The sequence below is a fragment of the Zootermopsis nevadensis genome, unplaced genomic scaffold (assembly GCF_977971745.1).
Source record: "Zootermopsis nevadensis isolate Lab colony 2312 unplaced genomic scaffold, Znev_1.0 Znev_ptg000022l, whole genome shotgun sequence".
Classification (NCBI taxonomy): Eukaryota; Metazoa; Arthropoda; class Insecta; order Blattodea; family Termopsidae; genus Zootermopsis; species Zootermopsis nevadensis.
The window spans coordinates 9,210,185-9,234,917 of record NW_028259154.1 but is presented as its reverse complement, the minus strand read 5'-3'; the positions used below and the strand labels follow the sequence as shown (position 1 = coordinate 9,234,917).

Sequence of the window (24,733 nt, the reverse complement as noted above, 5' to 3'; positions counted from 1 at the left end):
CCAGTGTAACATTTGCTGTAAACGGTTCTCACAACGTGTTGTTCTCACTACCTAACAGTTCACCCTCAGGAGGGGAGGGGGGTACCATTTTGATGATAAACGGTTCTCACAGCAACCTGCCTTTGATGACCCTTAATACTGTCCATACTGGAGCTAAACCATATGAATGTGACACTTGTGGCAAGAGATTTTCAATACGTAGTTCTATTCAAAAACATACTTCTGAACATATGAGTGTGAAGCCACATCTAATGGTTTCTGCAGTAAGAGATGGTGACTGACATTAAAAGACCTCATTATTAGCCATCCACGAGAGAAGCCATATATGTGTAGCGAGTGTGATAAACTATTTTCACACCAGCAAGAATTAAAAAAGAATTTTAATTCACACAAGGAATATATAAATGGTTATGACTACAAGCTATAACAAAATAAAAATTGACTTAGAAGCAGACTACATGCAATAGTAAATGTGTTTAAGGTAGCAAGATTTCACACTCACATAATGTACAGTTTAGTTTAAGCAATGTTTATAGTTTATCACACAGGCTAGGCCTCCCAATCTTAGTGTTTCCAATAAAATTTCTTTGTGTTGTGGAATAACTTCATATCAAGTGCATAATCCAAGCATGAGATCTGCACCTGTTAGCTTCTAGACATGGTGAAAGGAAATAAATGATTTAAATTGTTTTCAATGAATATGGCAGATGTGAACCAATTCTCAGAATGACAGACCATGATTTCATGTTGAAGGACATGGCTTCATATCCTATGCCTGGAACGACTAATGAAAACCACAAAAATATCAATTTTTCTGGTCTCTGGGCTGAGAGTTTGTCTGAAACCTTACGAACATGAAACAGAAGCACTGACCATTCAATCATGATGATGTTCAAAGGTAAATATTTATGTCTTAATTGTCATGCCATGCTTAATTTTACAAACATATCACTATAAAATCTGTGCAATGTAAATTCTTCAAAATCAGAATTTCTAAACCAACACTTATCTCATTATACCAATATCATGTGAATTTGTTTACCATGAAACTAACAACCAAATTACTATATCTGAAACATACTGATCCTAGTCTGTGAGATCCAAAATGTTAATTTTCAATCATAAATTCACAGCTTAGAACAAATAACAAGAATAACAAAAACATGGCCTTCTTTAGCAATATCACATTACTAAAAACATTACCTGCTTGTGCACATTTAATAAAGCCTCTGTGGATGGAAATTTGTCTTTTCATCCTAACTGAAGTCATGCAATTGTGGAAAGGATCAAGTGGAACCTAACTGGTCAGGCTTAATTTATTTTCAGAGTATCACTGAAATGCAGAAGATGCATGTGATCTATACAGTGATTGGACTTAACACATATATAATGAACTAACCCAACAGATCACAAAATTAAAATTTGTTACAGAAATGTAAATGTATGCTTAAATACAAGCTAATGAACATTTATTTTACTTCAGTAATGCCTCTAAAGTATTGTGCAAGGAAAATATACTTATAGAAGGTTGAATGAAGTAAACACAATAGAAAGAAGACAGCTGGGAGAAGACAAATGGATAAATATGACGAGGTGGCAACTAGAATGTGAGAAATTGCCATAAAGGCTGTAAAACACTTGTTATAATAATAATAAAGAATACAAAAGTGATGAATGTTTAACAGTAATTGGATAGTTTTATGAAGCAGCTTTTATGCTGTTCAAACCATCTTAATTTGTATATATATCATCTTTAATATAAACGTATATGTTATAAATAAAACAGTTCAGTAGAATTTTATAACTTATGATTAACATTCATTATTAACCTTTTGTTTGTACATGACAAATAACAGTTCGGTTGGTAGCAGCCAACAAATAATAATAATAATTGTATCTTGGCTTTATTAACTAGAATTGAGTAAAAGGCACGTAAAATCATGATCATAACCATCCATCAAAGTAACAGACTTAATTACTGTCATTATAGAAGTAGTTTAACATATCAACATTAACAATGAATTACTGTGAAAGCTTAAAATCAATTATAATGTCAGTGACAAGCAAGAACCAATCACTGAGAATTTGTATGTAAAAAATAAATAAAATGAGACTGACATTGCTAATGATGGAAATAATCATGAGACAGACTACTATTGGTATCTGTACAAACTTTTTACTAGGTTGTGTTTCTTGGCTCCTGGATCATTTAAAATTTTGAACCTTTAGGTATCATTTAGTTGAAATAAGAAAAAATAAATTTCTGGCTGGTACCATACCCTGAAAACTGAACATTACTAATTCTGAATCCAATCATTGGACATGATCCTGTGTCATCCACCTCCCATTCTCAAAAAAATATTTTATTCATACTGACAATGGTTACATTAAAAAAACAGTATTTCCAAACAACTGAATATATCTGCCACCTTACAGTGCAACATTATACATTTTTAATTTACTTGTAATTAATTTAACGGGGCTTCAAGTTGCTCATAGATTAATGAATAGCAGGATGATTTGTAAATGATAAATTGAAATGAATGTAGAAGGAAGCAGTCATGATATAACTTATGGTGCTATCCAGACAATTGCTGATACTGAAGACAACCATGGAAAATGTCAGAGAGAAAAGTCAGTTTCTAAACTCAACAGAAAGAAGGAATGTTACCTATTCAACCATGGTGTTTTTCACTTCATGCAAAAAGAATAGGACATACACTATTTCTAAAATTCCCCATATTTACAAGCAAGAAATAAACCACTTTCTTATGCACTCCCATTGTAATATTCTTCTTTAGAAACTAAAGAAAAGTATCAGTATTCAGTGTTACCAAATTTTCAAATCTTTCATTTTACACCTTCTACAGATAACACAATAGTGACACAAAACAGCATAAAAATAAATGACACTATACTGTCTAAGCTACTGACAGCATTGTTAAAATGGAAAACAGTAGAATTAAAGTAATTTATATGAAAAAATGACCCAACAGGTTCAAAATGAACATTACAATTCTTGAAAACCACGTCTGTTAGATATCTGAAGCAGTGTTTTAGGTTCAAGTCACTCTTTTACAAAATCAAAAGTACTGGCAATTTCTCTTTCTTTCCCAACGAAGTCAATGAACAGTTTTCATGGCCATTCTACTGCCTTGGGGCACGTACAATAATCTCCATTTTATCGAACTGTACTTACCATATTAACGTGTATACGTCTCTACCACAATCATGATGCAGTTTTTATGGCTATGAATAATTAGCGACTGACGCAAAAACATACACTGATCTACTTTGCAAACTGCAGGAAAATTAAGACTCGCCTAGCCAAGAATATCAATATAACCCATGGAAGTTATCATCCAGTAAAGTCGAAGTATGATCAAGTTGCACAAGCAGACTTGAAAGTGATGGCATAAATGTATACGCAAAACGTTTTGTCACCCGTGATATTAAAATTGTGACACGGCTTCGTAATAACGACAGTGATAATTACGAAGTGATTTTTAAGTTTCGGTATTTAAAACTTCTTGAAACTCACAAAGAATATTTATATGGAATGTTGCTGTGAAATTGTATGTGACAATGTATCAATCAAACACAGCGTGACTTAAGTCATCTAATTTACTACTCAGGTTATGCGTTGAAGGGCGCGCGCGCGTGTGTAGCTCAGGTTGTGTATGGTAATCATCCAATTCCCGGAAAGTTTGTTAATAATGAAAAACACGGGAAAATCTTGTCTCTTACTGATTCTCGGTCTAACGTGGTGTTGGTCATAATGTTGCCATGCACACATCTGCTAGTGTGGGATTTCTAAAATACATCCATCTTCCAAACATACCGACAGAAGGACCATTGACCACGCAGACGTAATTGAGATTGACTAAGCATTAATTCTTAAAACTAAATGTGGTAACTAAGCACTTTTTAAGAACATTTTTTAAACAGCGTATGTACTGTTGATCACAGAGATTGTTTTTCAGCAAACATGGATGAAGTTAAGATGGAAAATGACATAGAAAATTGTTTTCCTTGTACAACTTCAACAGCTGCATCGAAACTAATTCATGTAGAACAAGAGAGTGATGAGGAGATGCACATCCCATTTACGTTTGTTGATGTGAATGTGAGTTGAGATGTCTTGGATCATTTACTCAATAAATTTAACTTACAATACATTTTCAGTTTGGTCACACATGTACTTATCTTTGATATGTTCCTTATTAAGTCCTATTACTGATTACTTAGGCATAACTCATATATTATTACTAAAACTGTAAGATCTTTTCATTCTCCATGTCAGTTATATTAGTGTGAATATCATTATTTTATAGGGGGCTACAGACTTAGACCTTGACCTGGATGTAGACTCCCATGAAGCATCTTCATTTGCTGATATAAATGAGGAAGATGGACTGATCTCTCTCAACTTTGCTACAGTGAAGATTGAGGATAAGGTTGGTTGTATATTCCCTCTATGCTTCAGCCATTTCCCTACAAATTCTCCCAAACCTGCTACAATTAGATAACAGAGGCTTGCACCATAAGTGATGTCACAGCAGCACAGAATATTTTTTGCATTTACCTTTAACTTTTCTACACATACATCATAAGGTAGTCATGCCTGTCAGCATGTATTGTCTCTTATAGTACTTGGTGATTTTAATTTATTCTGTATTCATCATCTACAACGAAGACTCACGCAGACTTAATTTTATTTTTGTATAATGTATCCCAGACTTTACATGAAACTGAAATTAAACTTTTAGAAGTATTTCCATTAACAGATCGTAATCTAGAGAATTGGTATATGGCATAAACTATGGATTTTGATAAGATTCACAAATTTTGACACATTTATAGAAATATTTAACAAATTAAAGGAAGTAATAATAAGTGCAGTGTAATATTGTGCTTTGAAATTGTGGTTTCCATACCGTTGCTTAGCTTTACAATAGTTAATTTGTATCTACACTCTATGAACCAAACTCACAAAGAGAATGTTAAAAACATGTGGAGTACAGATTTGAACTGCTATTTTTTCTCTCCAGAAGGCAAATGACACATTTGTTTCATTGCAGGAAGAACAGCTAGCTGGTAAAGTAGTGTTCAAGACAGAAGATGAACTGGTAGAAGAGCCAGAATTTGAAATGGATTTGGAAAGTGTTGACACTATGAGGTGTGTTCACCATCCATGTTTCTGTAACTGTTGGTACCATATTAAATGAAACCAACTGATCAGTTTTAGTGACTTGCCATATTCATAATGAGTTTTGAAGGAGCAGAAATGCTTCTGGTGCAGGCATACAGAGTTATTTAATTTCCTACTATGCATCCAGTTGAATAAGTAAAAGAAGCTAAAAAATGAATCAATAAAATGATTTCAAATGTATTTTTCTTGCAGTGTATAATATCTGCTTCTCTTTACAGGAGAATTGCAACATTCCACTGCAGGGTGTGTAATAAAGGCTTTATGCATAGGACAGACCTCAAAACACATTCACGTACTCACACAGGATGGGTGAATTATACCAAAGTGCATTTGTCTCATACGTCACACCTTTTAGACCATTCATATTGTATTACAGGATCAAAGACTGAATTATGTCATTTGTGTAACAAAAAGTTCACGAAACTTCAAGAACATTACCGCACCCACACAGGAGAGAAACCTTATAAGTGTGAAAAGTGTGGCAGAGAGTTCTCAATAAGAGGATCTTTGAAACGGCATTACACTGTTCACACAGGTGAAAAACGTCATCAGTGTAATATATGCTTTAAACGGCTGAGTACTAAGCGTTCTCTTAGTAACCATATACTTCTGCATGAGAAGAGACTTTATGAATGTCATACTTGCCATGTTAAATTCACAAGGTTAAAGACCCTGAATATACATACACGCTTATATTGTGGAGAGAAGCACCGCAAAACTAACAGTCTTTCAGGTAAGAACAAATTAAAATCCATTCGAAAGAAACGTGTTCGTTGTGAGATATGTTTCAAGACATTTTCTAACAAGGGTAACTTGTTTCAACATTACCGTGTTCATAAGAAAGAACCTTGTAACCTCAAGACAGGAAAAACATTTAAGTGTGAAGTGTGTTCTAAGCAGTTCTTAAGTGCTAGTACTTTGAAACGACATTCCCATATGCACACCTGAAGAACATTATGCCATAATACATTCTGTAGTACCTAACTGTAATCTTTAATAAAGCTACTTATCTTCCCATGATATGACACTGTACCTCACATAAATGCTATCTTCTTATAGTGCTCATTAGAATACCAGGGTTTTATGGCATTGGACAAAGTATTTCCTGTCATAACTTGATTTCGGTTTTTATCTGCCAAATATTCCACCAGTGCCTTATAATCATCACTCTCCAAAAGGTGTGTGATTTGTTCAATTAGGTAACATGTTATCACAGGCTTGCTCCTCAGTTGGGGCTGGACTTAAAGATGTTAATTAGTTTATGACTTTATAGGTGGTGATTAGATATTATAGTAAGTTATGAAAATCTGCAATACCACTTGTAAGAAATTCCCATTAATGGGACAGAAATTTTGATAGAATGCACCATGCATCTCCAACTGCTCTACACAAGAAAATGGGTTCAGGTATCAACTAATAACAAAACTTGAGAGTTATTAATGTGAAAATAAGGTGTGTAATAGATAAATTCATAATATATCTTTTAAAAAAATGATTTTATTGCAGTGGAAAGCAACTTAAATGTATTTAAACTTTCATATCTGTCTCAAGTAGCCTTTATTGTACTGAATTTAAACAGCCACTGTACCCTTCACTGGCTGGATTTACTTCTGGGCATTTTAATAAAAAAGAAGCAGCCTTACAAAAATCATACATGTCTTATAAACCATTATGTCTAAAATTATGAAATTAAAACAAAAGAAAAGAAATCATCCCAGATTTTTTTCCCTTTCTTAATACTTTGTTACTGCTTATGTGACTAGCAAACAGTCACTGCATTTGTACACCAGTGAGGACATCGGGTTGTGAACTATAAGTTCAGTTTTGTATAGTAATGCTCAAAATGTGGATACACAATTTAACTTCACACATTGCACAACTGAACCCAGTTTGTGTAACCTTTCTGCAAGCAGAACACACGACACAGCCTCTACCCTTTGTTAGGCTACTGTGAGTCATGGTTGGACTCGCCATTCTAATTTTGTAGCTGCAAGTTAGTCTCCCTCTCATGGCAGTTTGAGGATGCATCTCTCTTCCACCTTTCAGAAGATTTCTAACAAAGAGTCTAACTCTCCTTATTTCCACTGCATGAAACAATGAACTTCAGAAGTATAAAGACTACCGTTTTTTAAGTATTTATCTAAAGCGTAAACTGGAAAAGCAGAAAGATTTACAGAAATGGATTTATAGCTGGTGCTCATTCAGATGCATATGAGGAAGGTTGCAGTTTTGAAGATAATGGCATAGAAGCAAAAGAACTACAGTGTGAACAAGACAAGGCAGTGCTGGTGAGAAGTAAAATTAAGGACCTTCACAACATATAGAAAGTAGCAGAGATGTCACAGATTTAGTTGGCATGATAGAAGCCTGAGGAAATATAAGGCTCTGACAATCAACAAGGAGTCATAGTCACTGAATTTTGTCAAGCTGTATTTCAAAGCAGTTATACACTGTTGGGGAAGAGCACTGTGTTGGGAAGAAGCCAAACTGGGAACTTCAATAAAGTACAGGAAGCAACAGGAATGTCCAAAGATTTAGTGCTCATTAGAGAGGCCAGAGAAGAAGTGAGGATCCAACATTGAGTCAAGTCCACTGAGCATTGTCAAACACTATGGAGAACAGGCCTATGTCAGTAAGAAGTGAAACTGGACATTTTTGCAATGTGCAGGAAGTGGCAGGGACGTTCATGGATTTACTGGGTATGAGATTAAGCGAAGCTCTGACTACTCATAAGGCGTGAAGTCCACTGAGTGCTGTCACTCCTCATCCCTATTCTCTTGGAAGCGCTACTTATTGTGTGATATAAAAAAATCATCATGATGTGTAACATTGACATACCTGAGTGGTATCTTGGTCTGTTGCATTTGGAACATAACATGGTATGGGATAGACATTAGTCTTCTCTTTAATCTTTCACATATATGTAGTATGAAAGTTTCTTCAAGGCTCCAGTTGTGCAAAATTAGTCTTGAATCAAGCTACCACAATACTGTAACAAAGAACATAACCTATTGAGACTTTGCACAACAAAAGTTCTTTTCTATGTACAACCACTATGTAAGGGCTACTATTGATTTATATAATTCCTTATAATGACTGAAGCACCATTGTATTTGTTGCGTTGTTGATAAGTATAACATGTCTACAGTATAAACATCATTATATATATGCAGGTTTTTTCAGTTAGATTTTTTCACATAATAGGCACTACTTTCTGGTAGCAACAGCATTTGAAATGTGCAGACATATGAAAGACTGGATTTCACACTTATTACTTAATGTATAAAAATACACTTTATGCACCATAAATATAAACATTTTGGCTGGAATGCTGACTATGAAATTTTATACTTGTGGCAACAATCACAGAGTTTCAAATTTGTGTACATCTGACTGATATGAATGTAGCTTTACTGTGAATGTGAAGTTCCAGGAATTTTGCTACAGGTTAATGGATGAGAGCATGGGAAGCATTGTGGATGGTTGAATAACAACATTTATTTAGCATGTGTACTCTTGCATGACATATTGTAGTTCCTTAGTCCACATGGAGGAACTTTGTTCATTGTCAACGAAATAAATTTTATCTTCCTATACTAATATTAAGTATTGTAAGCCCAATCTGATTGTCATTTGTTCATCATTCTTAATTGCTGAATATGCCACATTCCAGGTTTGTGCCCCACACGAATAATCCGTCCTTATCATACTAGTTCAGAGGGCCTAATACCATAATCTGCACTTTTACCAAACAATGTGTGCACATACCTCAAATTCTGCCTTTACTGCAACAGATGCCATCTAGTACACTGGTCAAGTTGATCTTGTTGAATGGGTGCATCTGATGAAAGAGTTCCAATGTCTAAATCAGGTTCCATCTGCTCATGTTCATGATGTGATGCATGTATTCATATTACATCTTATTCTAGAGAAAACCAATTTATTTCATGTAATTGGACTATTGTCATATTACATCTCTTCATATTTACAGTATTGTGTCAACCATGATATAAATCTCACCTGAACACTGAACATGAAAGGAGCATGTCCCTAAAATATGTTGATACATACCTATTTGACTAAATAGTGTAACAGCCCTGAAAACCACTGTGCAAACTTCAAATACATTGTCTAATGTTGGATTTTAAGTATGGATCAAGGTCACTTGACTTTCTAAAACAGGTGACACTGACCTAAGAGGGACATAGAAAGGGAGGAAAAAGCATTATTTGCACAAGTACTTAAATTAAACCCTTAAGTGTGAGATCATGCCTTTCCATTCATGTTTGTCCCCTTAAACTATTCAACAGACTCAAAGTTCAAATACAATCTTACAATTCTTTTTAAAAATGATTCTCTGTAATAGAAAAGAAAAAGTGAAGCCTACTACAACTTGATTCAGACCTCTTATTATTGACAACAATTCATGTAACATAAATCTTAACTCTAAATTGAAAACTGAATAAATATCAAATACTCAATGGAAATTTAAACACTGCACAAGAAGAACTGCATTATAGTAGCACGGTAAAATGTTCTGACATTAATACAAGTAAAATGACAATCACTAAAAGTTTAAACTTATATTGTGTAAATATGATATAGAATAGTTTTCTTTTATTTCAAATGGCATGGTTCACAAGACAGCATTACATTCACCATTTCAAGGGATCTTATTCTTATCACGTATGTCTTAACATTAGAAAATTGTTTTTAAACAAGAGAACAGTGATTTTGGTACTAGAGCAATTTAAGGGAAGCTGTTTGTTTATTACTTCAAGGCACGTTACAAGTTATGTTATAAAGCAACAAATAAGAAGGTGATAGTGAAAACTAACAGGATGTGGAAGGGAAAGCTCATCTTCTTATGGTATTATCTCAGAGTTTGCCTGAAGAAACTCAGGAGACTCAGGAAATTGTGTCTTAATTTCAAGAACTGAACCCAAATTCTCCTGAATATGAATCAGCAGTACACACAACTCAACTGCAATTTCTGGTGTTATATTTACTAAATATAATATGACTTTGATACATATGTACTATATACATAATTAAAAACCAAGAATAATCTCTCCCTTGTGATCATCAGAATGCTGAGATGCAATATGGTCCTTTACAGATTGTGAGTCCACATACGTTTTGGTGCAATAAATGCAAGCATAAGGTTTGTCACTGGGGTGTGTGGCAATGTGTCTCTGCAAATTGCCACGTAATGCAAATCTCTTCTGGCATATGTCACACTCGTAGGGTTTGTCTCCTGTGTGAAGTTTCTGATGATTTATGAGTGAATGACGGTGTCGGAAATGTTTATTGCATACATCACATTTGAACGGTTTCTCACCGGTATGAAGCGTCTGATGGCTAGCCAAAGCATGACGCAGGGCGAACCCTTTGCCACAAACCGTACACTGAAATGGTTTTTCCCTTGTGTGCACCAACATGTGCGTTTTTAAGTTCCCGGCATGATTGAAACTTCGATTACATATCTCACACACATGCGGTCTTATTCCACTGTGAATCATGTAGTGAGTTTTCAGTGTGCTTGCATGAAAGAACTTCTTTTTGCACAATTCACACTCATGACTCTTCACTCCTTTGTGTTTCACAGCATGTAGCCTTAGATTAGAGGCCTGCAAGAAGCTTTTCCCACATATTTCGCACAAATAAGGTTTTCCATCAATATGCACCATGCAGTGAGTCTTCAGTAAGTTAGGATGGTAGAAACTTTGGCCACAAACATCACATGAAAATGTCCTTGGTTTGTGTTTGTATGAATGTTTCTGAAGACCAGCAAATGTTGGGAAAGAATTGCCACATTCTGAACACTTGTGTGGCCTCTCACTTAGACAGTTTCCAGCACCAGTTGGTAATATGGCAATCTGACTTGACAACTGTTGTGAACTGTGGCAAATTCAAAATATTTATTCATATCTCATACCAAGATGTATAAAGCATGCACATAAGTGAAAACATAACTGTAAATAACAACATATGACAAGGTAAAAAAATTAAATTAAATCCGTGGCGTAACAGCTCTAGAGAGCCAAAGCCGACTAGCTTGACTGCTGGCCTCACGTTCACATGCCTAAGCAGAGGTGAACGATCATGAAATCAAAATTAATTATGACAATAAAATAAGATTAACTTTGTGAATTGGGTATAAGAACAATAAATCATGATGCTAAAGAAATAGTTTGTTGCGAATTAGGGAACTCTCTATCAAGATCTAAGCATACTGTATCCTTGAAGGAAATAAAATATGGACTAGGGAATAATGTTTACAGCAGATGAATATTCCCATTATCCTTTTGTTTGTTAGATGTCTCACAAATTACAGTAAAATACTTAAAATTTCAACATTTCTGTGATTCAAACTTCATGTTACAAATACATATGTTATGAGAATATAAAATGACATATGAATATTAGCAAGTAATTTACATGAATGTAAGAAGTACCACTGTGCAGAGAAAGTGTAACAAAATCAAAACCTTGTGTGAGCAAATAGGGAAATATATACAATATTAAATGAGTAAGCCTTGAATGCAGAATAATTTTTGTAGCATGCCTTTATCTGTCACAGGAAATGCCATCTAGCAAATCCCAGATGGAGGACAAAGAAAGAAAGAAAGAAAAAAAAAACCCTATATGGTTAGTATTCAACTGATAACTGAATAAACTATGTTCAGCTTGTTCAACAATACTATTCTCAGGAGCACCATAAACACGAGCTACAACTCACACTAGTCCAAAAATGACTAAAAATAAAAATTATAAAGACAAATGTAAAATTTATAGTGTTCTAGCTACTCTCTGTACAACATGAATGTTGCACAGTTGTGTTCCTCCAAGAATAAAAACAAAATACAAGCAGCCCTCACTCTTACAGATAGTTATGTTCCAAGACAAGAGTTTATAAAGCAAGTTGTAATTTCTCATAAATGCAAAGTTATAGATTGGGGTTACATTAGCAAATTACAAATCAACAATTCTATTGCTTGACATTAAACACAAGCAATGGAAATATTACAGTATTACATATGCTGTAAAAATTCTTTTTTTTTAACAGAGACATGTCATGTAAACAATGATGGGAAAATAAATATTTTCCCTCTTATCCCAGTCATTATTATTACCACAAAATTGTTAACAAACAGCAACATCTTTCATAAATGTCACTGAAGTAAAACATAATAAAACTGACTCATGTACTTGTGATTTCTTTGACTGACTGGGTGATGTTATGTCTTTTGTGTTTTTGTTAGCATGTGTTCAGAATATTTCAGATTAGCATGTTCATGTTTCGAAGAAGAGCCAAGAGGAGGGTACATGTTTCATTAAAAAGTTCATATGAGTGAAATTCCAAATTTGTCAAGTGAGGACTGACTGTACATTATTTATATTACATAACATAAAATAAAAACTATACCAACCCAACTCCATCCACATGTACACGATGCTCTTCAAAGTCTATTTCAATGTCTGGTTCTACTTTTACTTCAACAACTTCCTGAGGATTAACCTAAAATGAGAAAACCACAAATCCAACTAATGCTGCATACACACATAGGATACACAGCTATTGCAAAGATTTTTACTTTTAAGCTGCTTTATGCAATTTACAGCCAGTGTCATACTATGAACTTTACATATTATCTGACAGGTAATATAAATTATGCAAACCAAGTACCTTTTAATTTTTTTTACTGATATACTAACACACATTCCAGTCCTCACAGAACCATGATCAGTGTAGATGCTTTAAAGTTGGTTCAAAATACAAATCTATGTCATAGTCACTAGAGCAGGGTGTGGCTCCATACATTATGATGAGAGAAGGACAAAATGGGTCTTTACAAAGATGACACATTTTGGGTCACATTAGTGGCCCATTCATTTGACCCATTCACTTGATCACATCAGTGGCTATATTATGTTGTGGGGTCAGGTTTTTATATAATTACTGGTTATATAACTGAAAATTCACCGTATCATTATTCTGGCACCACATATCTAATGTTTTCAGCTTGGTGAATGGGTCTACAAAAATTCTAAAAAATGTAAAAAGAAATATTTTACCTAAATTAAAAATTAACAGTCAATAAAGTTATAGAGCCATAATTATATATGTAATAAAGTTTGCTGATCACATTGGCTGCACAGTCTAGAATGTGGGTTCAAATCCTGCTGTCCTGTGTATGTAGAGACCTTGTGACAAGTTGAAACCTATCCAAGGAGTCCTACCAAATTTCGAAAGACAAGGTTTTGAAACCTCAAAATTAAAAACATGCAGCCAAAGTTCTTCAAGGGATAAGTAATATAGTTCTCAAATAATTATCTTTCTCTAACAATCCTATGTTTTGTATCCAAAACAACTTTTAGTTTAGAATGCAGTCACAACTACCAGTGAGTTACTGAGGCCTCCACTGATGGTTGGTACTTGCTGCCTCCATGGTCCGGCACTCGGCACCCTGATGATGGAGACAGCAAGAACCTATGAAATACTGGTTAACTTCTAGCAGACTACATAGTGCTACAACCAAGAAGAAAGCCATCTTCATGTTTGCCACCATGAGAACCTCAAAACCTATTTTATTATTTTTGTTAAATGGGCATTTCTTGCATCTATGGGATATGCATAAAAGCATTATTGGATCCAGACTCCCCACAACTTGGAGCACTGTAACAGTCTGCCAATCACACACAAAGTTGATTTTAACAAAAAAGAAGTACCAGGAAAAAGTGTGTTCTTGGGTAACCTAACATTACTAGACAGGGAAGGATCACCCATGCCCCATCAAAAACCATGCCCTAATGTGGCACTGGCATGGTTGGAGAACCACAGCAAAATGTTAACAAAAAATAATGCCTAACATTATCAAAGGGACATACACTTCACACACTTAAAATAAACCCAAGGTTTTTTCACAAACGTCCAGCACGAATTAGGATCAAGTTCATAGATTGTATGTCCTCACCTCAACTTCTACCTTAACTTCAGCGAAAGCGAATGGTTCTGCTACTCTGTCTTCTTCAGCTGTAAGTTCCAGATCATTTATATGAGACTCGTATGTCTCACTGTCTGAATCAGGTTCCATTTTTATAGCATCCATGTTGTTGTCACATATATCGTACTATACTGTAAAATTAAACGTATGTAGAGCCGTCAAAAAATTATATAAAACAAATGTACCTCTGCACATATGGGTAATCTTCAGCTTACTGTAGCAATTAAAAATAAGGCAAGTCTGACACTGTTCAATGATTTAATAATCTTGAACAGATGGATTTAGACTGTAGCGAAATTTAAATACTTACCTTAAAGCTTGTATTTTCATTGACACAACACAATACTGCACGCTTACATTTACTCGTTACTTACATCACTAGCAGAATTCGGAATAACAACGGCATAAGTACACTTGTCACCGTGTTCAGAAGTTGTTCCGAACATTTGAATGCTTTGTCCTAAGTTAATTAAAGAATCATTAAGTACATCAACTAAAATACGCAACCCATGCTCAATTATCTTTTATACAATATGAAGAAACCACAATCACAAGTGACATGCAATCTAGGAAGCCAAGAGGTCGCCTGTATATATAGAAATAGCATAATAAAATCGTTATTCAAATATTTTTTACATTAATGAACTACAGAGTTTATATAACGTTAAATGAGCTAAACTAAATTATGAATGAACGATCCCAAAGGTACCGTCGCGATCTATATTAACGTACCATTCACTGGAAATATCCCCAAACTGCCTCATGAATGGTGGCAACCCATGGGCTTACATATATCCTTCTTTCCTGGAAACGGTAAACTAATGAGACAAAGTAAAGAAAGTAAAGCTGTCCCACAAAAGAACATATAGGTGCTTGGGGGGGGGGGGGAGGTAGAGTTCCTACTCATTCTTAACCTTGGCACTAGATAGGGGTGAGTCAGCATCACACCTCAGCCATGCCTTACCTCTAGGAAAGGACCCTATTACCCATTGGATAGGGGCTGGGTGGGTCCCAGGACCAGTCTGAATGCAGAGGCTAGAGGATAAATCCTCTTCCCTGTTGGGGATCAAACTCCAGTTGTCCAGTTCAAACTAATGCGGCATAACCGAAAAAGATGTTAAAAAGTTAATTGATAAAAAGGGCAACTACAGTGGAGCTAATAAAAAGGAATACAAACCTACCAAAGAGAAGCGAGTAAGCATGGGAACAGAGAAAATAAGCTCAATTCCAAAAGAAACAGAGAAACACCCAGTATTATTTAACCATCACTCTCAACTAGAAAGTGCCTACCCCCATTTAGTGCCATAAGGAATGACAAAACCTGAAATGTTATGGATCAATAGTAGGAACAAGAAATGCCTTTGCTGGAAGAGTAAGAGCAGCAGAGAAATTGGCCTGGCTTTTTATGTGGGTAAACTTGATGCTGGAATAGCATAGGACATCACCACATTTCTGCAGGAAAATAAAACAGAGGATGTAAAAAATTGTGAAGAGCTGAACACAAGAGGAAAGAGTAAACATACAGAATAGGAATCCCACATAAATATTGTAATGTAAAAGGTACAAATTCTGATCTCAAGGAATGATCTTCCATCTGTTTCAGTTCTGATAAGACAAATCATGAGCCCCAACCAAGGAAGTGGTTTGAATGACAATGATTAATAACTGGAACACTGGAGGAATGTCAACTATCTTTGCACTACTGAGAGAAAACATAACACATGGCTTCACTTTCATCACAGGAGACTGGAAAGTAGAGAACCATTACACCACACATGTGAGTGCCCCTATGGGAAGTACTAAACATATCTTAGCCATTTCATGAAGCCACAGCTATCACCCTTTGAAACTGTACATGAAAATGTCAGCATTCTGACAGTAAAAAGCAAAATATGTACATATATGTGTGTATACTTTCAACCCAATTTTTTGAAAATGGATATAACTGCTGCAATCAACAATTATGTCTTATGTTCTTTCCTCAGTAGAAGAAACTGTTATCACAGTGATTTAATCATGGAGAATGAGATGGTCAAGGCATGAAGCAAACATGGGAGTGGTAAGAAATGCACACATCATTTTAGTTGCAAGATTAAAAGGAAGAGACACCTGGGAGTCCTAGATGTAGGTTAAGAATAGCATTAACATGTGTTTTAAATAAAAAGGGTCTGAACTGGGGGTATGGACTGGATTTATCTGGCTCAGGAAAACATAGTGAGGAGGCCTCTTCTGAATATGACAATGAAATTTAGATCCATAAAAGGCTGGAAATTTTATATGTTGAACAATTTCCAGCCCCTCAAAAAGGACATGGAGTTAGTTAAGAAACCATAATTTACAACCATGCATATAGTATGTTTTTAATACTGTAACAGACCGACAAGGCCTAAAAAACTGCAAAATAATTGCCTTGTACATATGAAGTGTACTGGAACAAAGTGAAGATGAAACAGCTTTTCACCTAAAACATATGGAGAAATTTAAAGACATTGTTCCTCTCCTAATTTCACTGCATATTAGTTATTATCTATTCACACAACTTCTTGGACTGATAATCCAATCAATAAATTCCATCTATTTTTGCCATCAAGACAATTTTCTGGAATTACACATTTATGTTATAAACAAAAACATAAATATGCTAAACAGGTATCAGTGACAGTTCTAAAGTACCATAACTCAGAAATGCTTATATATAATTTGTAAACAAAAGTTTATCCTAAATATGGCAGTGATACATACCACAAAAATGCTGGTTACCACCTATATGACTATACAATATCATTACTCAGAGGACCACAGTCACAGAAGCTCATATATTGACATTTCAGACATTACATGGAGAAATATACTTATCTGTTAGGATTTTATTTAACAGTATACAATGGTTCAGACCACCCAAATTTTAACACAGAAATCACACAACATACCAAGTCAAAGAATGAACTGAAATGATTGGCACTTGCAGCCCAATCTCAAATTCATAATAGAAATTGAAGTGGCTACACACATATAATTTACTTTCTAAAGGCACATAAAAACTTCATGGCAACACTGAGCTCCAGTTTACATATAACCAAGTATTAAAAGGACACACACATATATAGTACATAATACAATAGTTATTTTTTAAATGCTTTTGTATTGCAATATGCAGATTCATTCCTAGCTTATTATTTCTTTGTCCTTTTACACACTACAAGTTTTCTGAGTTGTGAAGATTGAAGCAGTATGTTCTTCCAAAATGCTGGTATCCATCCACATGCCAACATAACATAAAAACCCAGAACATCACCACTGATATATTTACCTCTTGAGAATCTCAAATGTCATTACAAGCTTAATTCACATAGAAGAGCAATTTGTTTTTAATCTAAAGAATTCCATTGGAATGACATACTCTGAACTATCCATCTCTCCATACAATTTTATACACAGGTCTGTGAGAAAGCAAATTGGGAAATATTACACCGCATGATTACTTATGAAGTATATAAGCTGTAAGGAAAGATATGTACAACACAGTTACCTACAAGCCAACAACAATCTCTCCCTTGTGGTCATCAGAATGCTTCTCTAATGCCTCCTGATTTGGAAACTGTTCGTCACACTCATTACATTTATAGTGTTTGTTATCGACATGAGAAGCAACGTGTTCTTTCAAGGACTGTGTGTCAGGGTATCTTTTCGAACAAAAAGTACAGTTGTAGGGTTTCTCACTCATGTGCATAACAATGTGCTTTTGGAGATTGCCACGTAAAGCAAATTTTTTCCTGCATATGTCACACTCGTATGGTCTATCTCCAGTGTGAAGTTTCTGGTGATTAATAAGAGCCTGACGATGACGAAACTGCTTACTGCATACGTCACATTTGTACGGCTTTTCTCCAGTATGGAGTGTCTGATGACTAGATAAGGCATGACGCAAGGCAAAACTCTTACCACAAACAGTACACTGAAATGGTTTTTCCCTTGTGTGCACCAACATGTGCGTTTTTAGATTACCAGCCTGAGTAAATCTTCGATTGCAGATCTCACACACATGTGGTCTCACACCACTGTGAATCATGTAATGAGTTTTAAGTGTATCTGCATGGAAGAACTTCTTTTTGCACATTTTACACTCATGACTCTTCTCCCCTTTATGTTTGACAGAATGTAACCTTAAATTAGAGGCCTGCAAAAAGCTTTTTCCACATATTTCACATAAATAAGGTTTTCCATCTGTGTGTACCAGTTTGTGTGTCTTCAGCAAGTTGGGATGATAGAAACTCTGGCCACAAATATCACATGAAAATAACTTTGGTTTATGCTTATATGCATGTTTCTGCACACCAGCAAAAGTTGGGAAAGATTTTCCACATTCTGAACATTTATGTGGCCACTCACTTGGACAATTCCCTATACCACCTGCAGCATACTGACTTGATACATCCTGTGAACTGTAGGAAATACATAAATATTTAATCATATCAAACTTGAGAGCAAGGGCATGTAGGATGGAGGAAACAAATGCACACATAAATTTAGTGGGGGGGGGAAATGCTGAAAATCTCTTGGAAGACCAAGAAGAAAATGGAGAAAAAAACATCCTTTAGTGTATAACAGTAATTGCTGACAAGTAGAAAGACTGACCTGCACAGCAGTTATTAAAGATTAAAGCAATATAAGCAGACCAGGTCATAAGGATATGTTATGCACTGAACTGGATCAGCAACCTGTACATTCTGAGCAACAGAATTATAGTGCTCTAAATTATCTAAGTCTCAAAATGGAACTGAAGTAAGCATAATTATTATTATATCATGTCTATTATATACAGGTGACTTCAGAAGTATCCAGTCACATCAGAACCCTGATGATGGAAACAGAGTTGGTTCCCGAAATGTCGGTTTACTACGGTAACCAGTTGACACGGCTGATTGCCCGAGAAGATTTTATTGATTGTACTCACTGCGAAAGTCTCAAATCCTATATAATTCCAGTTATTCATAATTTCCATCTGTTTGCCTGTATGCATTTTTCTCCACCTTCCATTAACCCTTTTAAGCCAAAGCTTGTCTAGATAATATTTAAAAATTCAGTCCATATTGCAAAGAAAATAGAACTCTTCACCATTACAAAGACCAATTGGTTAATGATCTTTAAGGAAATAACACGTTTACCATGTAAAAAATATGAACACTTAAATACTAACTGCACAGTTACTGATTGTTGATACAGGTGGGACATAAAGTTACCCAGTCGGCTCTAAAAGGCTAATTAAAACTAGCTATGCCACATATATGTTACAGAGACACCTCTACGGTATATCTACCTAATTTGAAGAGAAACATGAATAAATCTTCTGATGTGTGTGACTTGGTTCTATAGTTAATTGAAGGTGAAGACTATATACTTAATTTCAGCACACATATTCACTGGTATGTAAGTGGTTAGCATTAACCATTTTTATATCCATGAATATGCTTATTCAAGTGAAGGACAGTCTTCACCTTCAATTTGCCATGGAACATAGTTACACATATCAGAAAGGTCATCAAGATTTATTCATATTTCTCTTCATATTAGGCAGACATATTTGTGCCTTAGCAGGTTTTAATTGACGTTGATCTTCTGTGTAGTAATGACATATGAACTTGTAGGTAGATACTCATTCACAAAAGTTATAGGCAGTATGTTCCTCTGGAATGTTCTCATCTACCTACAACTCCACATTATTTTTCCCAGAAGACAACATAGGGATTTTCACCTCCACAAGAACATCAACAAAGAAAATTAATGGCCAATGGTAAGATAAAGACACTACATATTCCTGAGAATGAGGGTGAAATGTAAATTAGAAGTGTGAATCTATTGATTCAATTTCTTAGCAAAAATTAAAATGTATATTTTTAAAAGATAATATTTTATGGAATAGAGACATGGACATGTATTAAGAGAGAGGAAGGAAAACAAGTAGCTGAGATGAAATTCCTAAGGGCAATAGCGGGACAAACCAAGAGAAATAGAATTATAAACACATACATTATGAGAGTGCTGAAGACAGATGAAACACAAAAACAGAACCAAATCAAGGAAAGTAGATTGAGATTATATTAATGAATGAACATAAAATACCAGGAAGATTATTGGAAATGAAAAGATAGTGGAAGAAGACCCAGGGGTAAATCATGCATACAATGGATATAGCATATTAAGAGATGTGTAGACAGAACAGAGAAATCACATTCTGTGGAACAATTCAATGCGTAAACATTTTGTTCCTAATTGATATGTGGAAACTTATAAGCAAAAGGAGAAAGTGTGACTAGTCAGCATATATAATATTAAATTATACGTACTATCCTTCAGTGTAGAACTTTTGTAAACGTATACTAATGGGAACTATGAATTCAACCATTTGTTGGGTTATTAAAAATATTATAACATAGCACTTTCCTGTCAAGTCATTGGATAAATAGTCACAAGATTTAACTTGTTCACGTTTCCTTACAAGATGTGTGCTAGTATCCTGCTACTATTTAGGACCCAGTTAATATTTACACAAAGCTTCTATTTTACTACTTTTCAAACAGTGGTATTCTTGCAGCCACTAAATTTCAACAGTACAGTTTAATTCATTGTACGAAACCTAATAAAAGAAAAAGAAAATTTGAACATATACCTGCATAAAGTTTCTGTTGATAGAAATATAGCATTAGCGCTAAATAACATATCAAGAAAGTTTCTTACAGGGAAATTAAAATAATAAGATAATAATAAGTGTATATACCACTAAAGTAACTATACGCACCCAATGCCATCCACACCAGCATCATGGTCCTCAAAATCTATTCCAATATCTGGCTCAACTTTTACTTCTACAACTTCCTGAGGATCAAGCTAGAATGAGACAACCACAAATCAACACTCCAACCCATACTGAATTTTTGGGTTAATGTGTCTAAACAAATATAAAAGGTATCTGCTACTACCTTTAATCTTGTTTATGCAGCTTTTAGTCATATTAAGCTGTCAACTTCTCATTACACATTCCAATTTCCCCAATTCTAAAATAACCACTCACTAAACTATATATATATACAATAAAACACAAAATCTGAAAAATTTCATAATACAGTGGATATCAGTTCATTGGGACACATCAGGACTAGAACACTTTGGTCCAATTAAGCAGCTGCCCCAATTATGCAAAGTTCCACGTAAAGAGCTAGAATGGTTTGTTATTTTCCATGTTCACAAAAGCTCACCACCTTCAGTGACATTCTACAAGTTTTTATAAAAACAAAGATTTACACCACATTCTAAGCAACACTTTTTACACAGTCTATAATTTGCTCACCAAGCCATGATATAATGTATGTGCAAATGATTATGAATAATGGTGTTAACATCCCACACCATGATTTACTAAATCTATCACATTGATATTACAATTGTAATAAATTAAAAAGCACAATTCTGTATTATCCTCAAATGGCATAGAATTCATAACAAACTTCATAAAGTTTCATCCGACCATCCATAAGTTATTACATGCCAAAAGTATTTCACTACAGGATATGACCAACATTAAGTTCATTTCCCACAACAAGAATTGAAAATTAAAAATAAAAAGTCAACTTGGTTCTAATGTGATCTCCTCCTTTCTATTAAAAATATGACTGAACCCCTACAAAGTATCAAAAATGCATCAATCAGGAACAGCATCTTACCCTTCTGCTTAAAAATGTTTGCAGTGAATCCTGTCCTTAAAATGGGTCAACTGTGGAAGTAAATACCTACTGACGAATTACCTTAGTTCCTGGAATATCAAGGTTTTGGAAAACACATCAAAACAGCTGGCAAATTTTACTGACAATATAATACTCTTAGAAATTCAGATTCTGGTTTTAGAAAACACAAATCAACACAGAACGCAACAGTTTCAGATGATGTAGTTGTATAACTGGGTAACAGATTATACAATAATTCTGTTCATTTAGATCTGCAAAAAACATCTGATTTTATTACACATAAAATACTACTCAGTAAGTCCTACAAAACTTATTAAGCCTTACCTTACAAACAGTAGACATTATGTACAAATAACTCAAAAAGTAAAGATTCAAAAGCTTACCTCTCTAAAAATTTACTCATCAAATATGGAGTCCTCCCAGGGCTATGTACTTGGTCTTATATTTTTCAACATGTCAGTGATATGTCAAAATTAAACAAAGTCAGGAAAATTATGTATGTGGATGATACTTCAATTCCAAATGTGGGGGAAAATGTAGAGGAACTAGAAACATTTGTGTCTATTAATACAAATAAGGCAATTCACTATTTTGAACAAACAACTCATATAGTAATTTGAATACACAAACTGGATGTTCTGTATGTAGTCTATTATGGGATATTTACTCATTTATTTCATATATATAAAACTGCTGTTTGGAAGGCAGTACCAAGGAAAATTTTATACTGAAAAATGTGGCAGTATTGCAGGCTTAAGCCTGACTCCTGTGAGGACAGTTTTATTAGATAAAAAATTATCAGGTGCATAACTACATAACTATGACTAGCCTTTACTACCATCAAGTTGTGCACAAGCTGAAAACTCCAATAGCTGGTTGAACACTACAGGATGTAATTTTTATAACAAGTTCCCTAAATATATTAAATGGACAATAAATAACTACCTTTGTAAAAATAAGCTAAAGGAGCTTCACATAAAACATTGCTGCTATTTGCTTGAGAAGTACATGAAAGTTTACTCCAATTTTACAGAGTTCTGATATTTTCTCACATTATGTGTTTTTTTTGCAATTCTGCTTTCTTTCATCTGATCCATCTTAATATATTGCATTAATCTCAACTTCTTGTAATATTTGACTTGTCCAATATAAAATGCATACTAATCCACTGGAGAAATAAAATAATAAACAAATATTTTATACAACATGACATTTAAACAAGTGAACATTTTTTCAAATAGGCAAAGCTTTAATTAGGGAATTTTTCCATCTCCACATAATTTCAAGCTATCACTGCAATGAACAGCCCACCACCCACAAAAATCATTAAATAAGTACTAATTTAAACAAAAAAGTTGGTAAACTTATAGATTATAGTGCAGTGCGCCAAGCTAATGAACACTTGTGTAGACTCAGAAACTGCTTTGGAACATGGTCACAACATATACTGTAGTTGGGGCAAATCTGTGTGCTCAAGATTCATTAGAAATAAAGATGGGGTAACAGATAAGGAACCATCCAGTGTCCAGACTGTAAATACCATTTCCCAGTGACAGTACTTTGTAACTCAACGTCTCTTTTCCTATGTCAATAATGTCTCTGGTTTACATAGTATATGCATTTATTTTCCTTCTACCAGCAAGTCGGTGACGTAAGCAAAAAGATACAGATTCGTCCCGACGGCTAGAGTATTCTAATCAATATGGTTATAGGTAAATAATGGAAACCGTAAGGTTATGTCAAAGAGTGTCGGGTAGCCAATGTGCAGTGTTTGTATTTAAATATTCCGTGCCCTCACCTCAACTTCTACCTTTACTGCAGCAAACGCAAATGGTTGCGGTACTCTATCTTCTTCAGAGTTATCTTCCTGCTCATTGCCAAGCGACTCTGGTGTCTCACCATCTGAATCGGGCTCGACCTTAATTGCGTCCATGTTGGCTATTTGTCATTAGTGCATTATTATGCTTTATAGGCTATTTCGCGTATTTGTGAAGCTGCCATGTTATATTTCATTAAATTGTTTATCAATTGCACATTCAAGCGTTGCATTCGAAGGTAAATAAACAACTTATATTTAAAACAGGTAACGCAACTAAATGAATACACAATCCACGATGATAGGCAATATACCAACAATATTTTAGCTGGCTATAACAATAATCTCTGGGTATGACTGTGTTGGTAACTGATGATTAAGGAATAAGATCTAGAAAGCCAAGGAATAAACTTCATTAACTCTCGAAAGCTTATTGGAAAGTATATGTACCGCCTTATTTAACAATAATTAGTTTTCCGTTTCGTATGAATTTATCGGTTACATACGATTTCCCCGGTCATACAACCTAATGTACTGAATTATTGTTAATTGCTGACCTTTAATAAAAACAATATCGGCACCTTTTATACACAGAAGCTAATAAGTCAAAATCCCAGTAAAACGGGAAGTGAGGAATGTGACTGAAGAGTAAAATTATTAACTATTTAAATAATAATAATAATAATAATCCGTGCCGTAACAGCCCTCTGAGAGCCAAAGCCAACTGGCTGGCTGCTGGCCACACGTTCACATGCCTAAGCAGAGGTGAACGATCATTCAACCAGATATAGGATGACGTGTGGTCAGCACGCTGAACCCCCAGCCATTGCTAGTTTTCATGACCGGTTTACGCTACCCATTGTAGCTCCCCAATTTCCTCACGATGCTGGTTAGCTATTTAAAATAAAATGTAATTAATTTTAGTTATATAGTCTTATTGTTAACAAATCAAAAGGGC

The 24,733-nt window shown here is 34.7% G+C and overlaps 3 protein-coding genes and 1 long non-coding RNA gene across 6 annotated transcripts in view; 2 read left to right on the top strand and 2 right to left on the bottom strand.

Moving 5' to 3' along the window:
* The window catches only part of Noc1 (Nucleolar complex protein 1), a 35,265-nt gene extending 26,807 nt beyond the window's left edge, over positions 1 to 8,458 (bottom strand). Inside the window, exon 1 of one of the 3 annotated variants that reach the window (XM_087353568.1) lies at positions 8,051 to 8,458. In XM_087353568.1, coding sequence (XP_087209694.1) covers positions 8,051 to 8,090 — 40 coding nt within the window. In that variant the 5' untranslated portion in view covers positions 8,091 to 8,458. Of the gene's footprint in view, positions 1 to 3,199; positions 3,389 to 8,050 lie in introns of those variants that run through there. The other 2 variants (XM_087353566.1, XM_087353570.1) reach the window with 2 other exon arrangements.
* Positions 162 to 1,671, top strand: LOC147872999 (uncharacterized). The gene is made up of 2 exons (XR_015536418.1): positions 162 to 898; positions 1,327 to 1,671. It is a non-coding gene; the product is annotated as an uncharacterized LOC147872999 (long non-coding RNA).
* Positions 3,443 to 6,232, top strand: LOC110832163 (zinc finger Y-chromosomal protein). Its single transcript, XM_022068929.2, has 5 exons — positions 3,443 to 3,869; positions 3,984 to 4,126; positions 4,335 to 4,457; positions 5,082 to 5,179; positions 5,431 to 6,232. Exons 2-5 carry the CDS (start codon positions 3,989 to 3,991, stop codon positions 6,158 to 6,160), a joined length of 1,089 nt encoding a protein of 362 aa, XP_021924621.1. The 5' UTR covers positions 3,443 to 3,869; positions 3,984 to 3,988; the 3' UTR covers positions 6,161 to 6,232.
* Positions 8,459 to 10,192: 1,734 nt separating the features above from the next.
* LOC110832164 (uncharacterized) lies at positions 10,193 to 24,326 on the bottom strand. Its single transcript, XM_087354063.1, has 6 exons — positions 23,758 to 24,326; positions 21,017 to 21,105; positions 17,753 to 18,662; positions 14,191 to 14,346; positions 12,646 to 12,734; positions 10,193 to 11,113 (listed from the first exon to the last, which is right to left on the bottom strand). The coding sequence occupies exons 1-6, from the start codon at positions 23,890 to 23,892 to the stop codon at positions 10,264 to 10,266; spliced, it is 2,229 nt and encodes a 742-aa protein (XP_087210189.1). The 5' UTR covers positions 23,893 to 24,326; the 3' UTR covers positions 10,193 to 10,263.
* Between the last annotated feature and the right edge of the window lie 407 nt (positions 24,327 to 24,733).

Bases quoted from the DNA above. Each gene is read 5' to 3' on its own strand.
- LOC110832163 (XM_022068929.2), top strand. From the start codon at position 3,989: ATGGATGAAGTTAAGATGGAAAATGACATAGAAAATTGTTTTCCTTGT. The intron at 4,127-4,334 runs GTGAGTTGAGAT...ATTATTTTATAG, and splicing joins TTACGTTTGTTGATGTGAAT to GGGGCTACAGACTTAGACCT. The intron at 4,458-5,081 runs GTTGGTTGTATA...GTTTCATTGCAG, and splicing joins CAGTGAAGATTGAGGATAAG to GAAGAACAGCTAGCTGGTAA.
- LOC110832164 (XM_087354063.1), bottom strand. From the start codon at position 23,892: ATGGACGCAATTAAGGTCGAGCCCGATTCAGATGGTGAGACACCAGAG. The intron at 18,663-21,016 runs GTGCGTATAGTT...TATTTCCTACAG, and splicing joins GCTGGTGTGGATGGCATTGG to TTCACAGGATGTATCAAGTC. The intron at 11,114-12,645 runs GTTGGTATAGTT...AATTTGCCACAG, and splicing joins GTACATGTGGATGGAGTTGG to TTCACAACAGTTGTCAAGTC.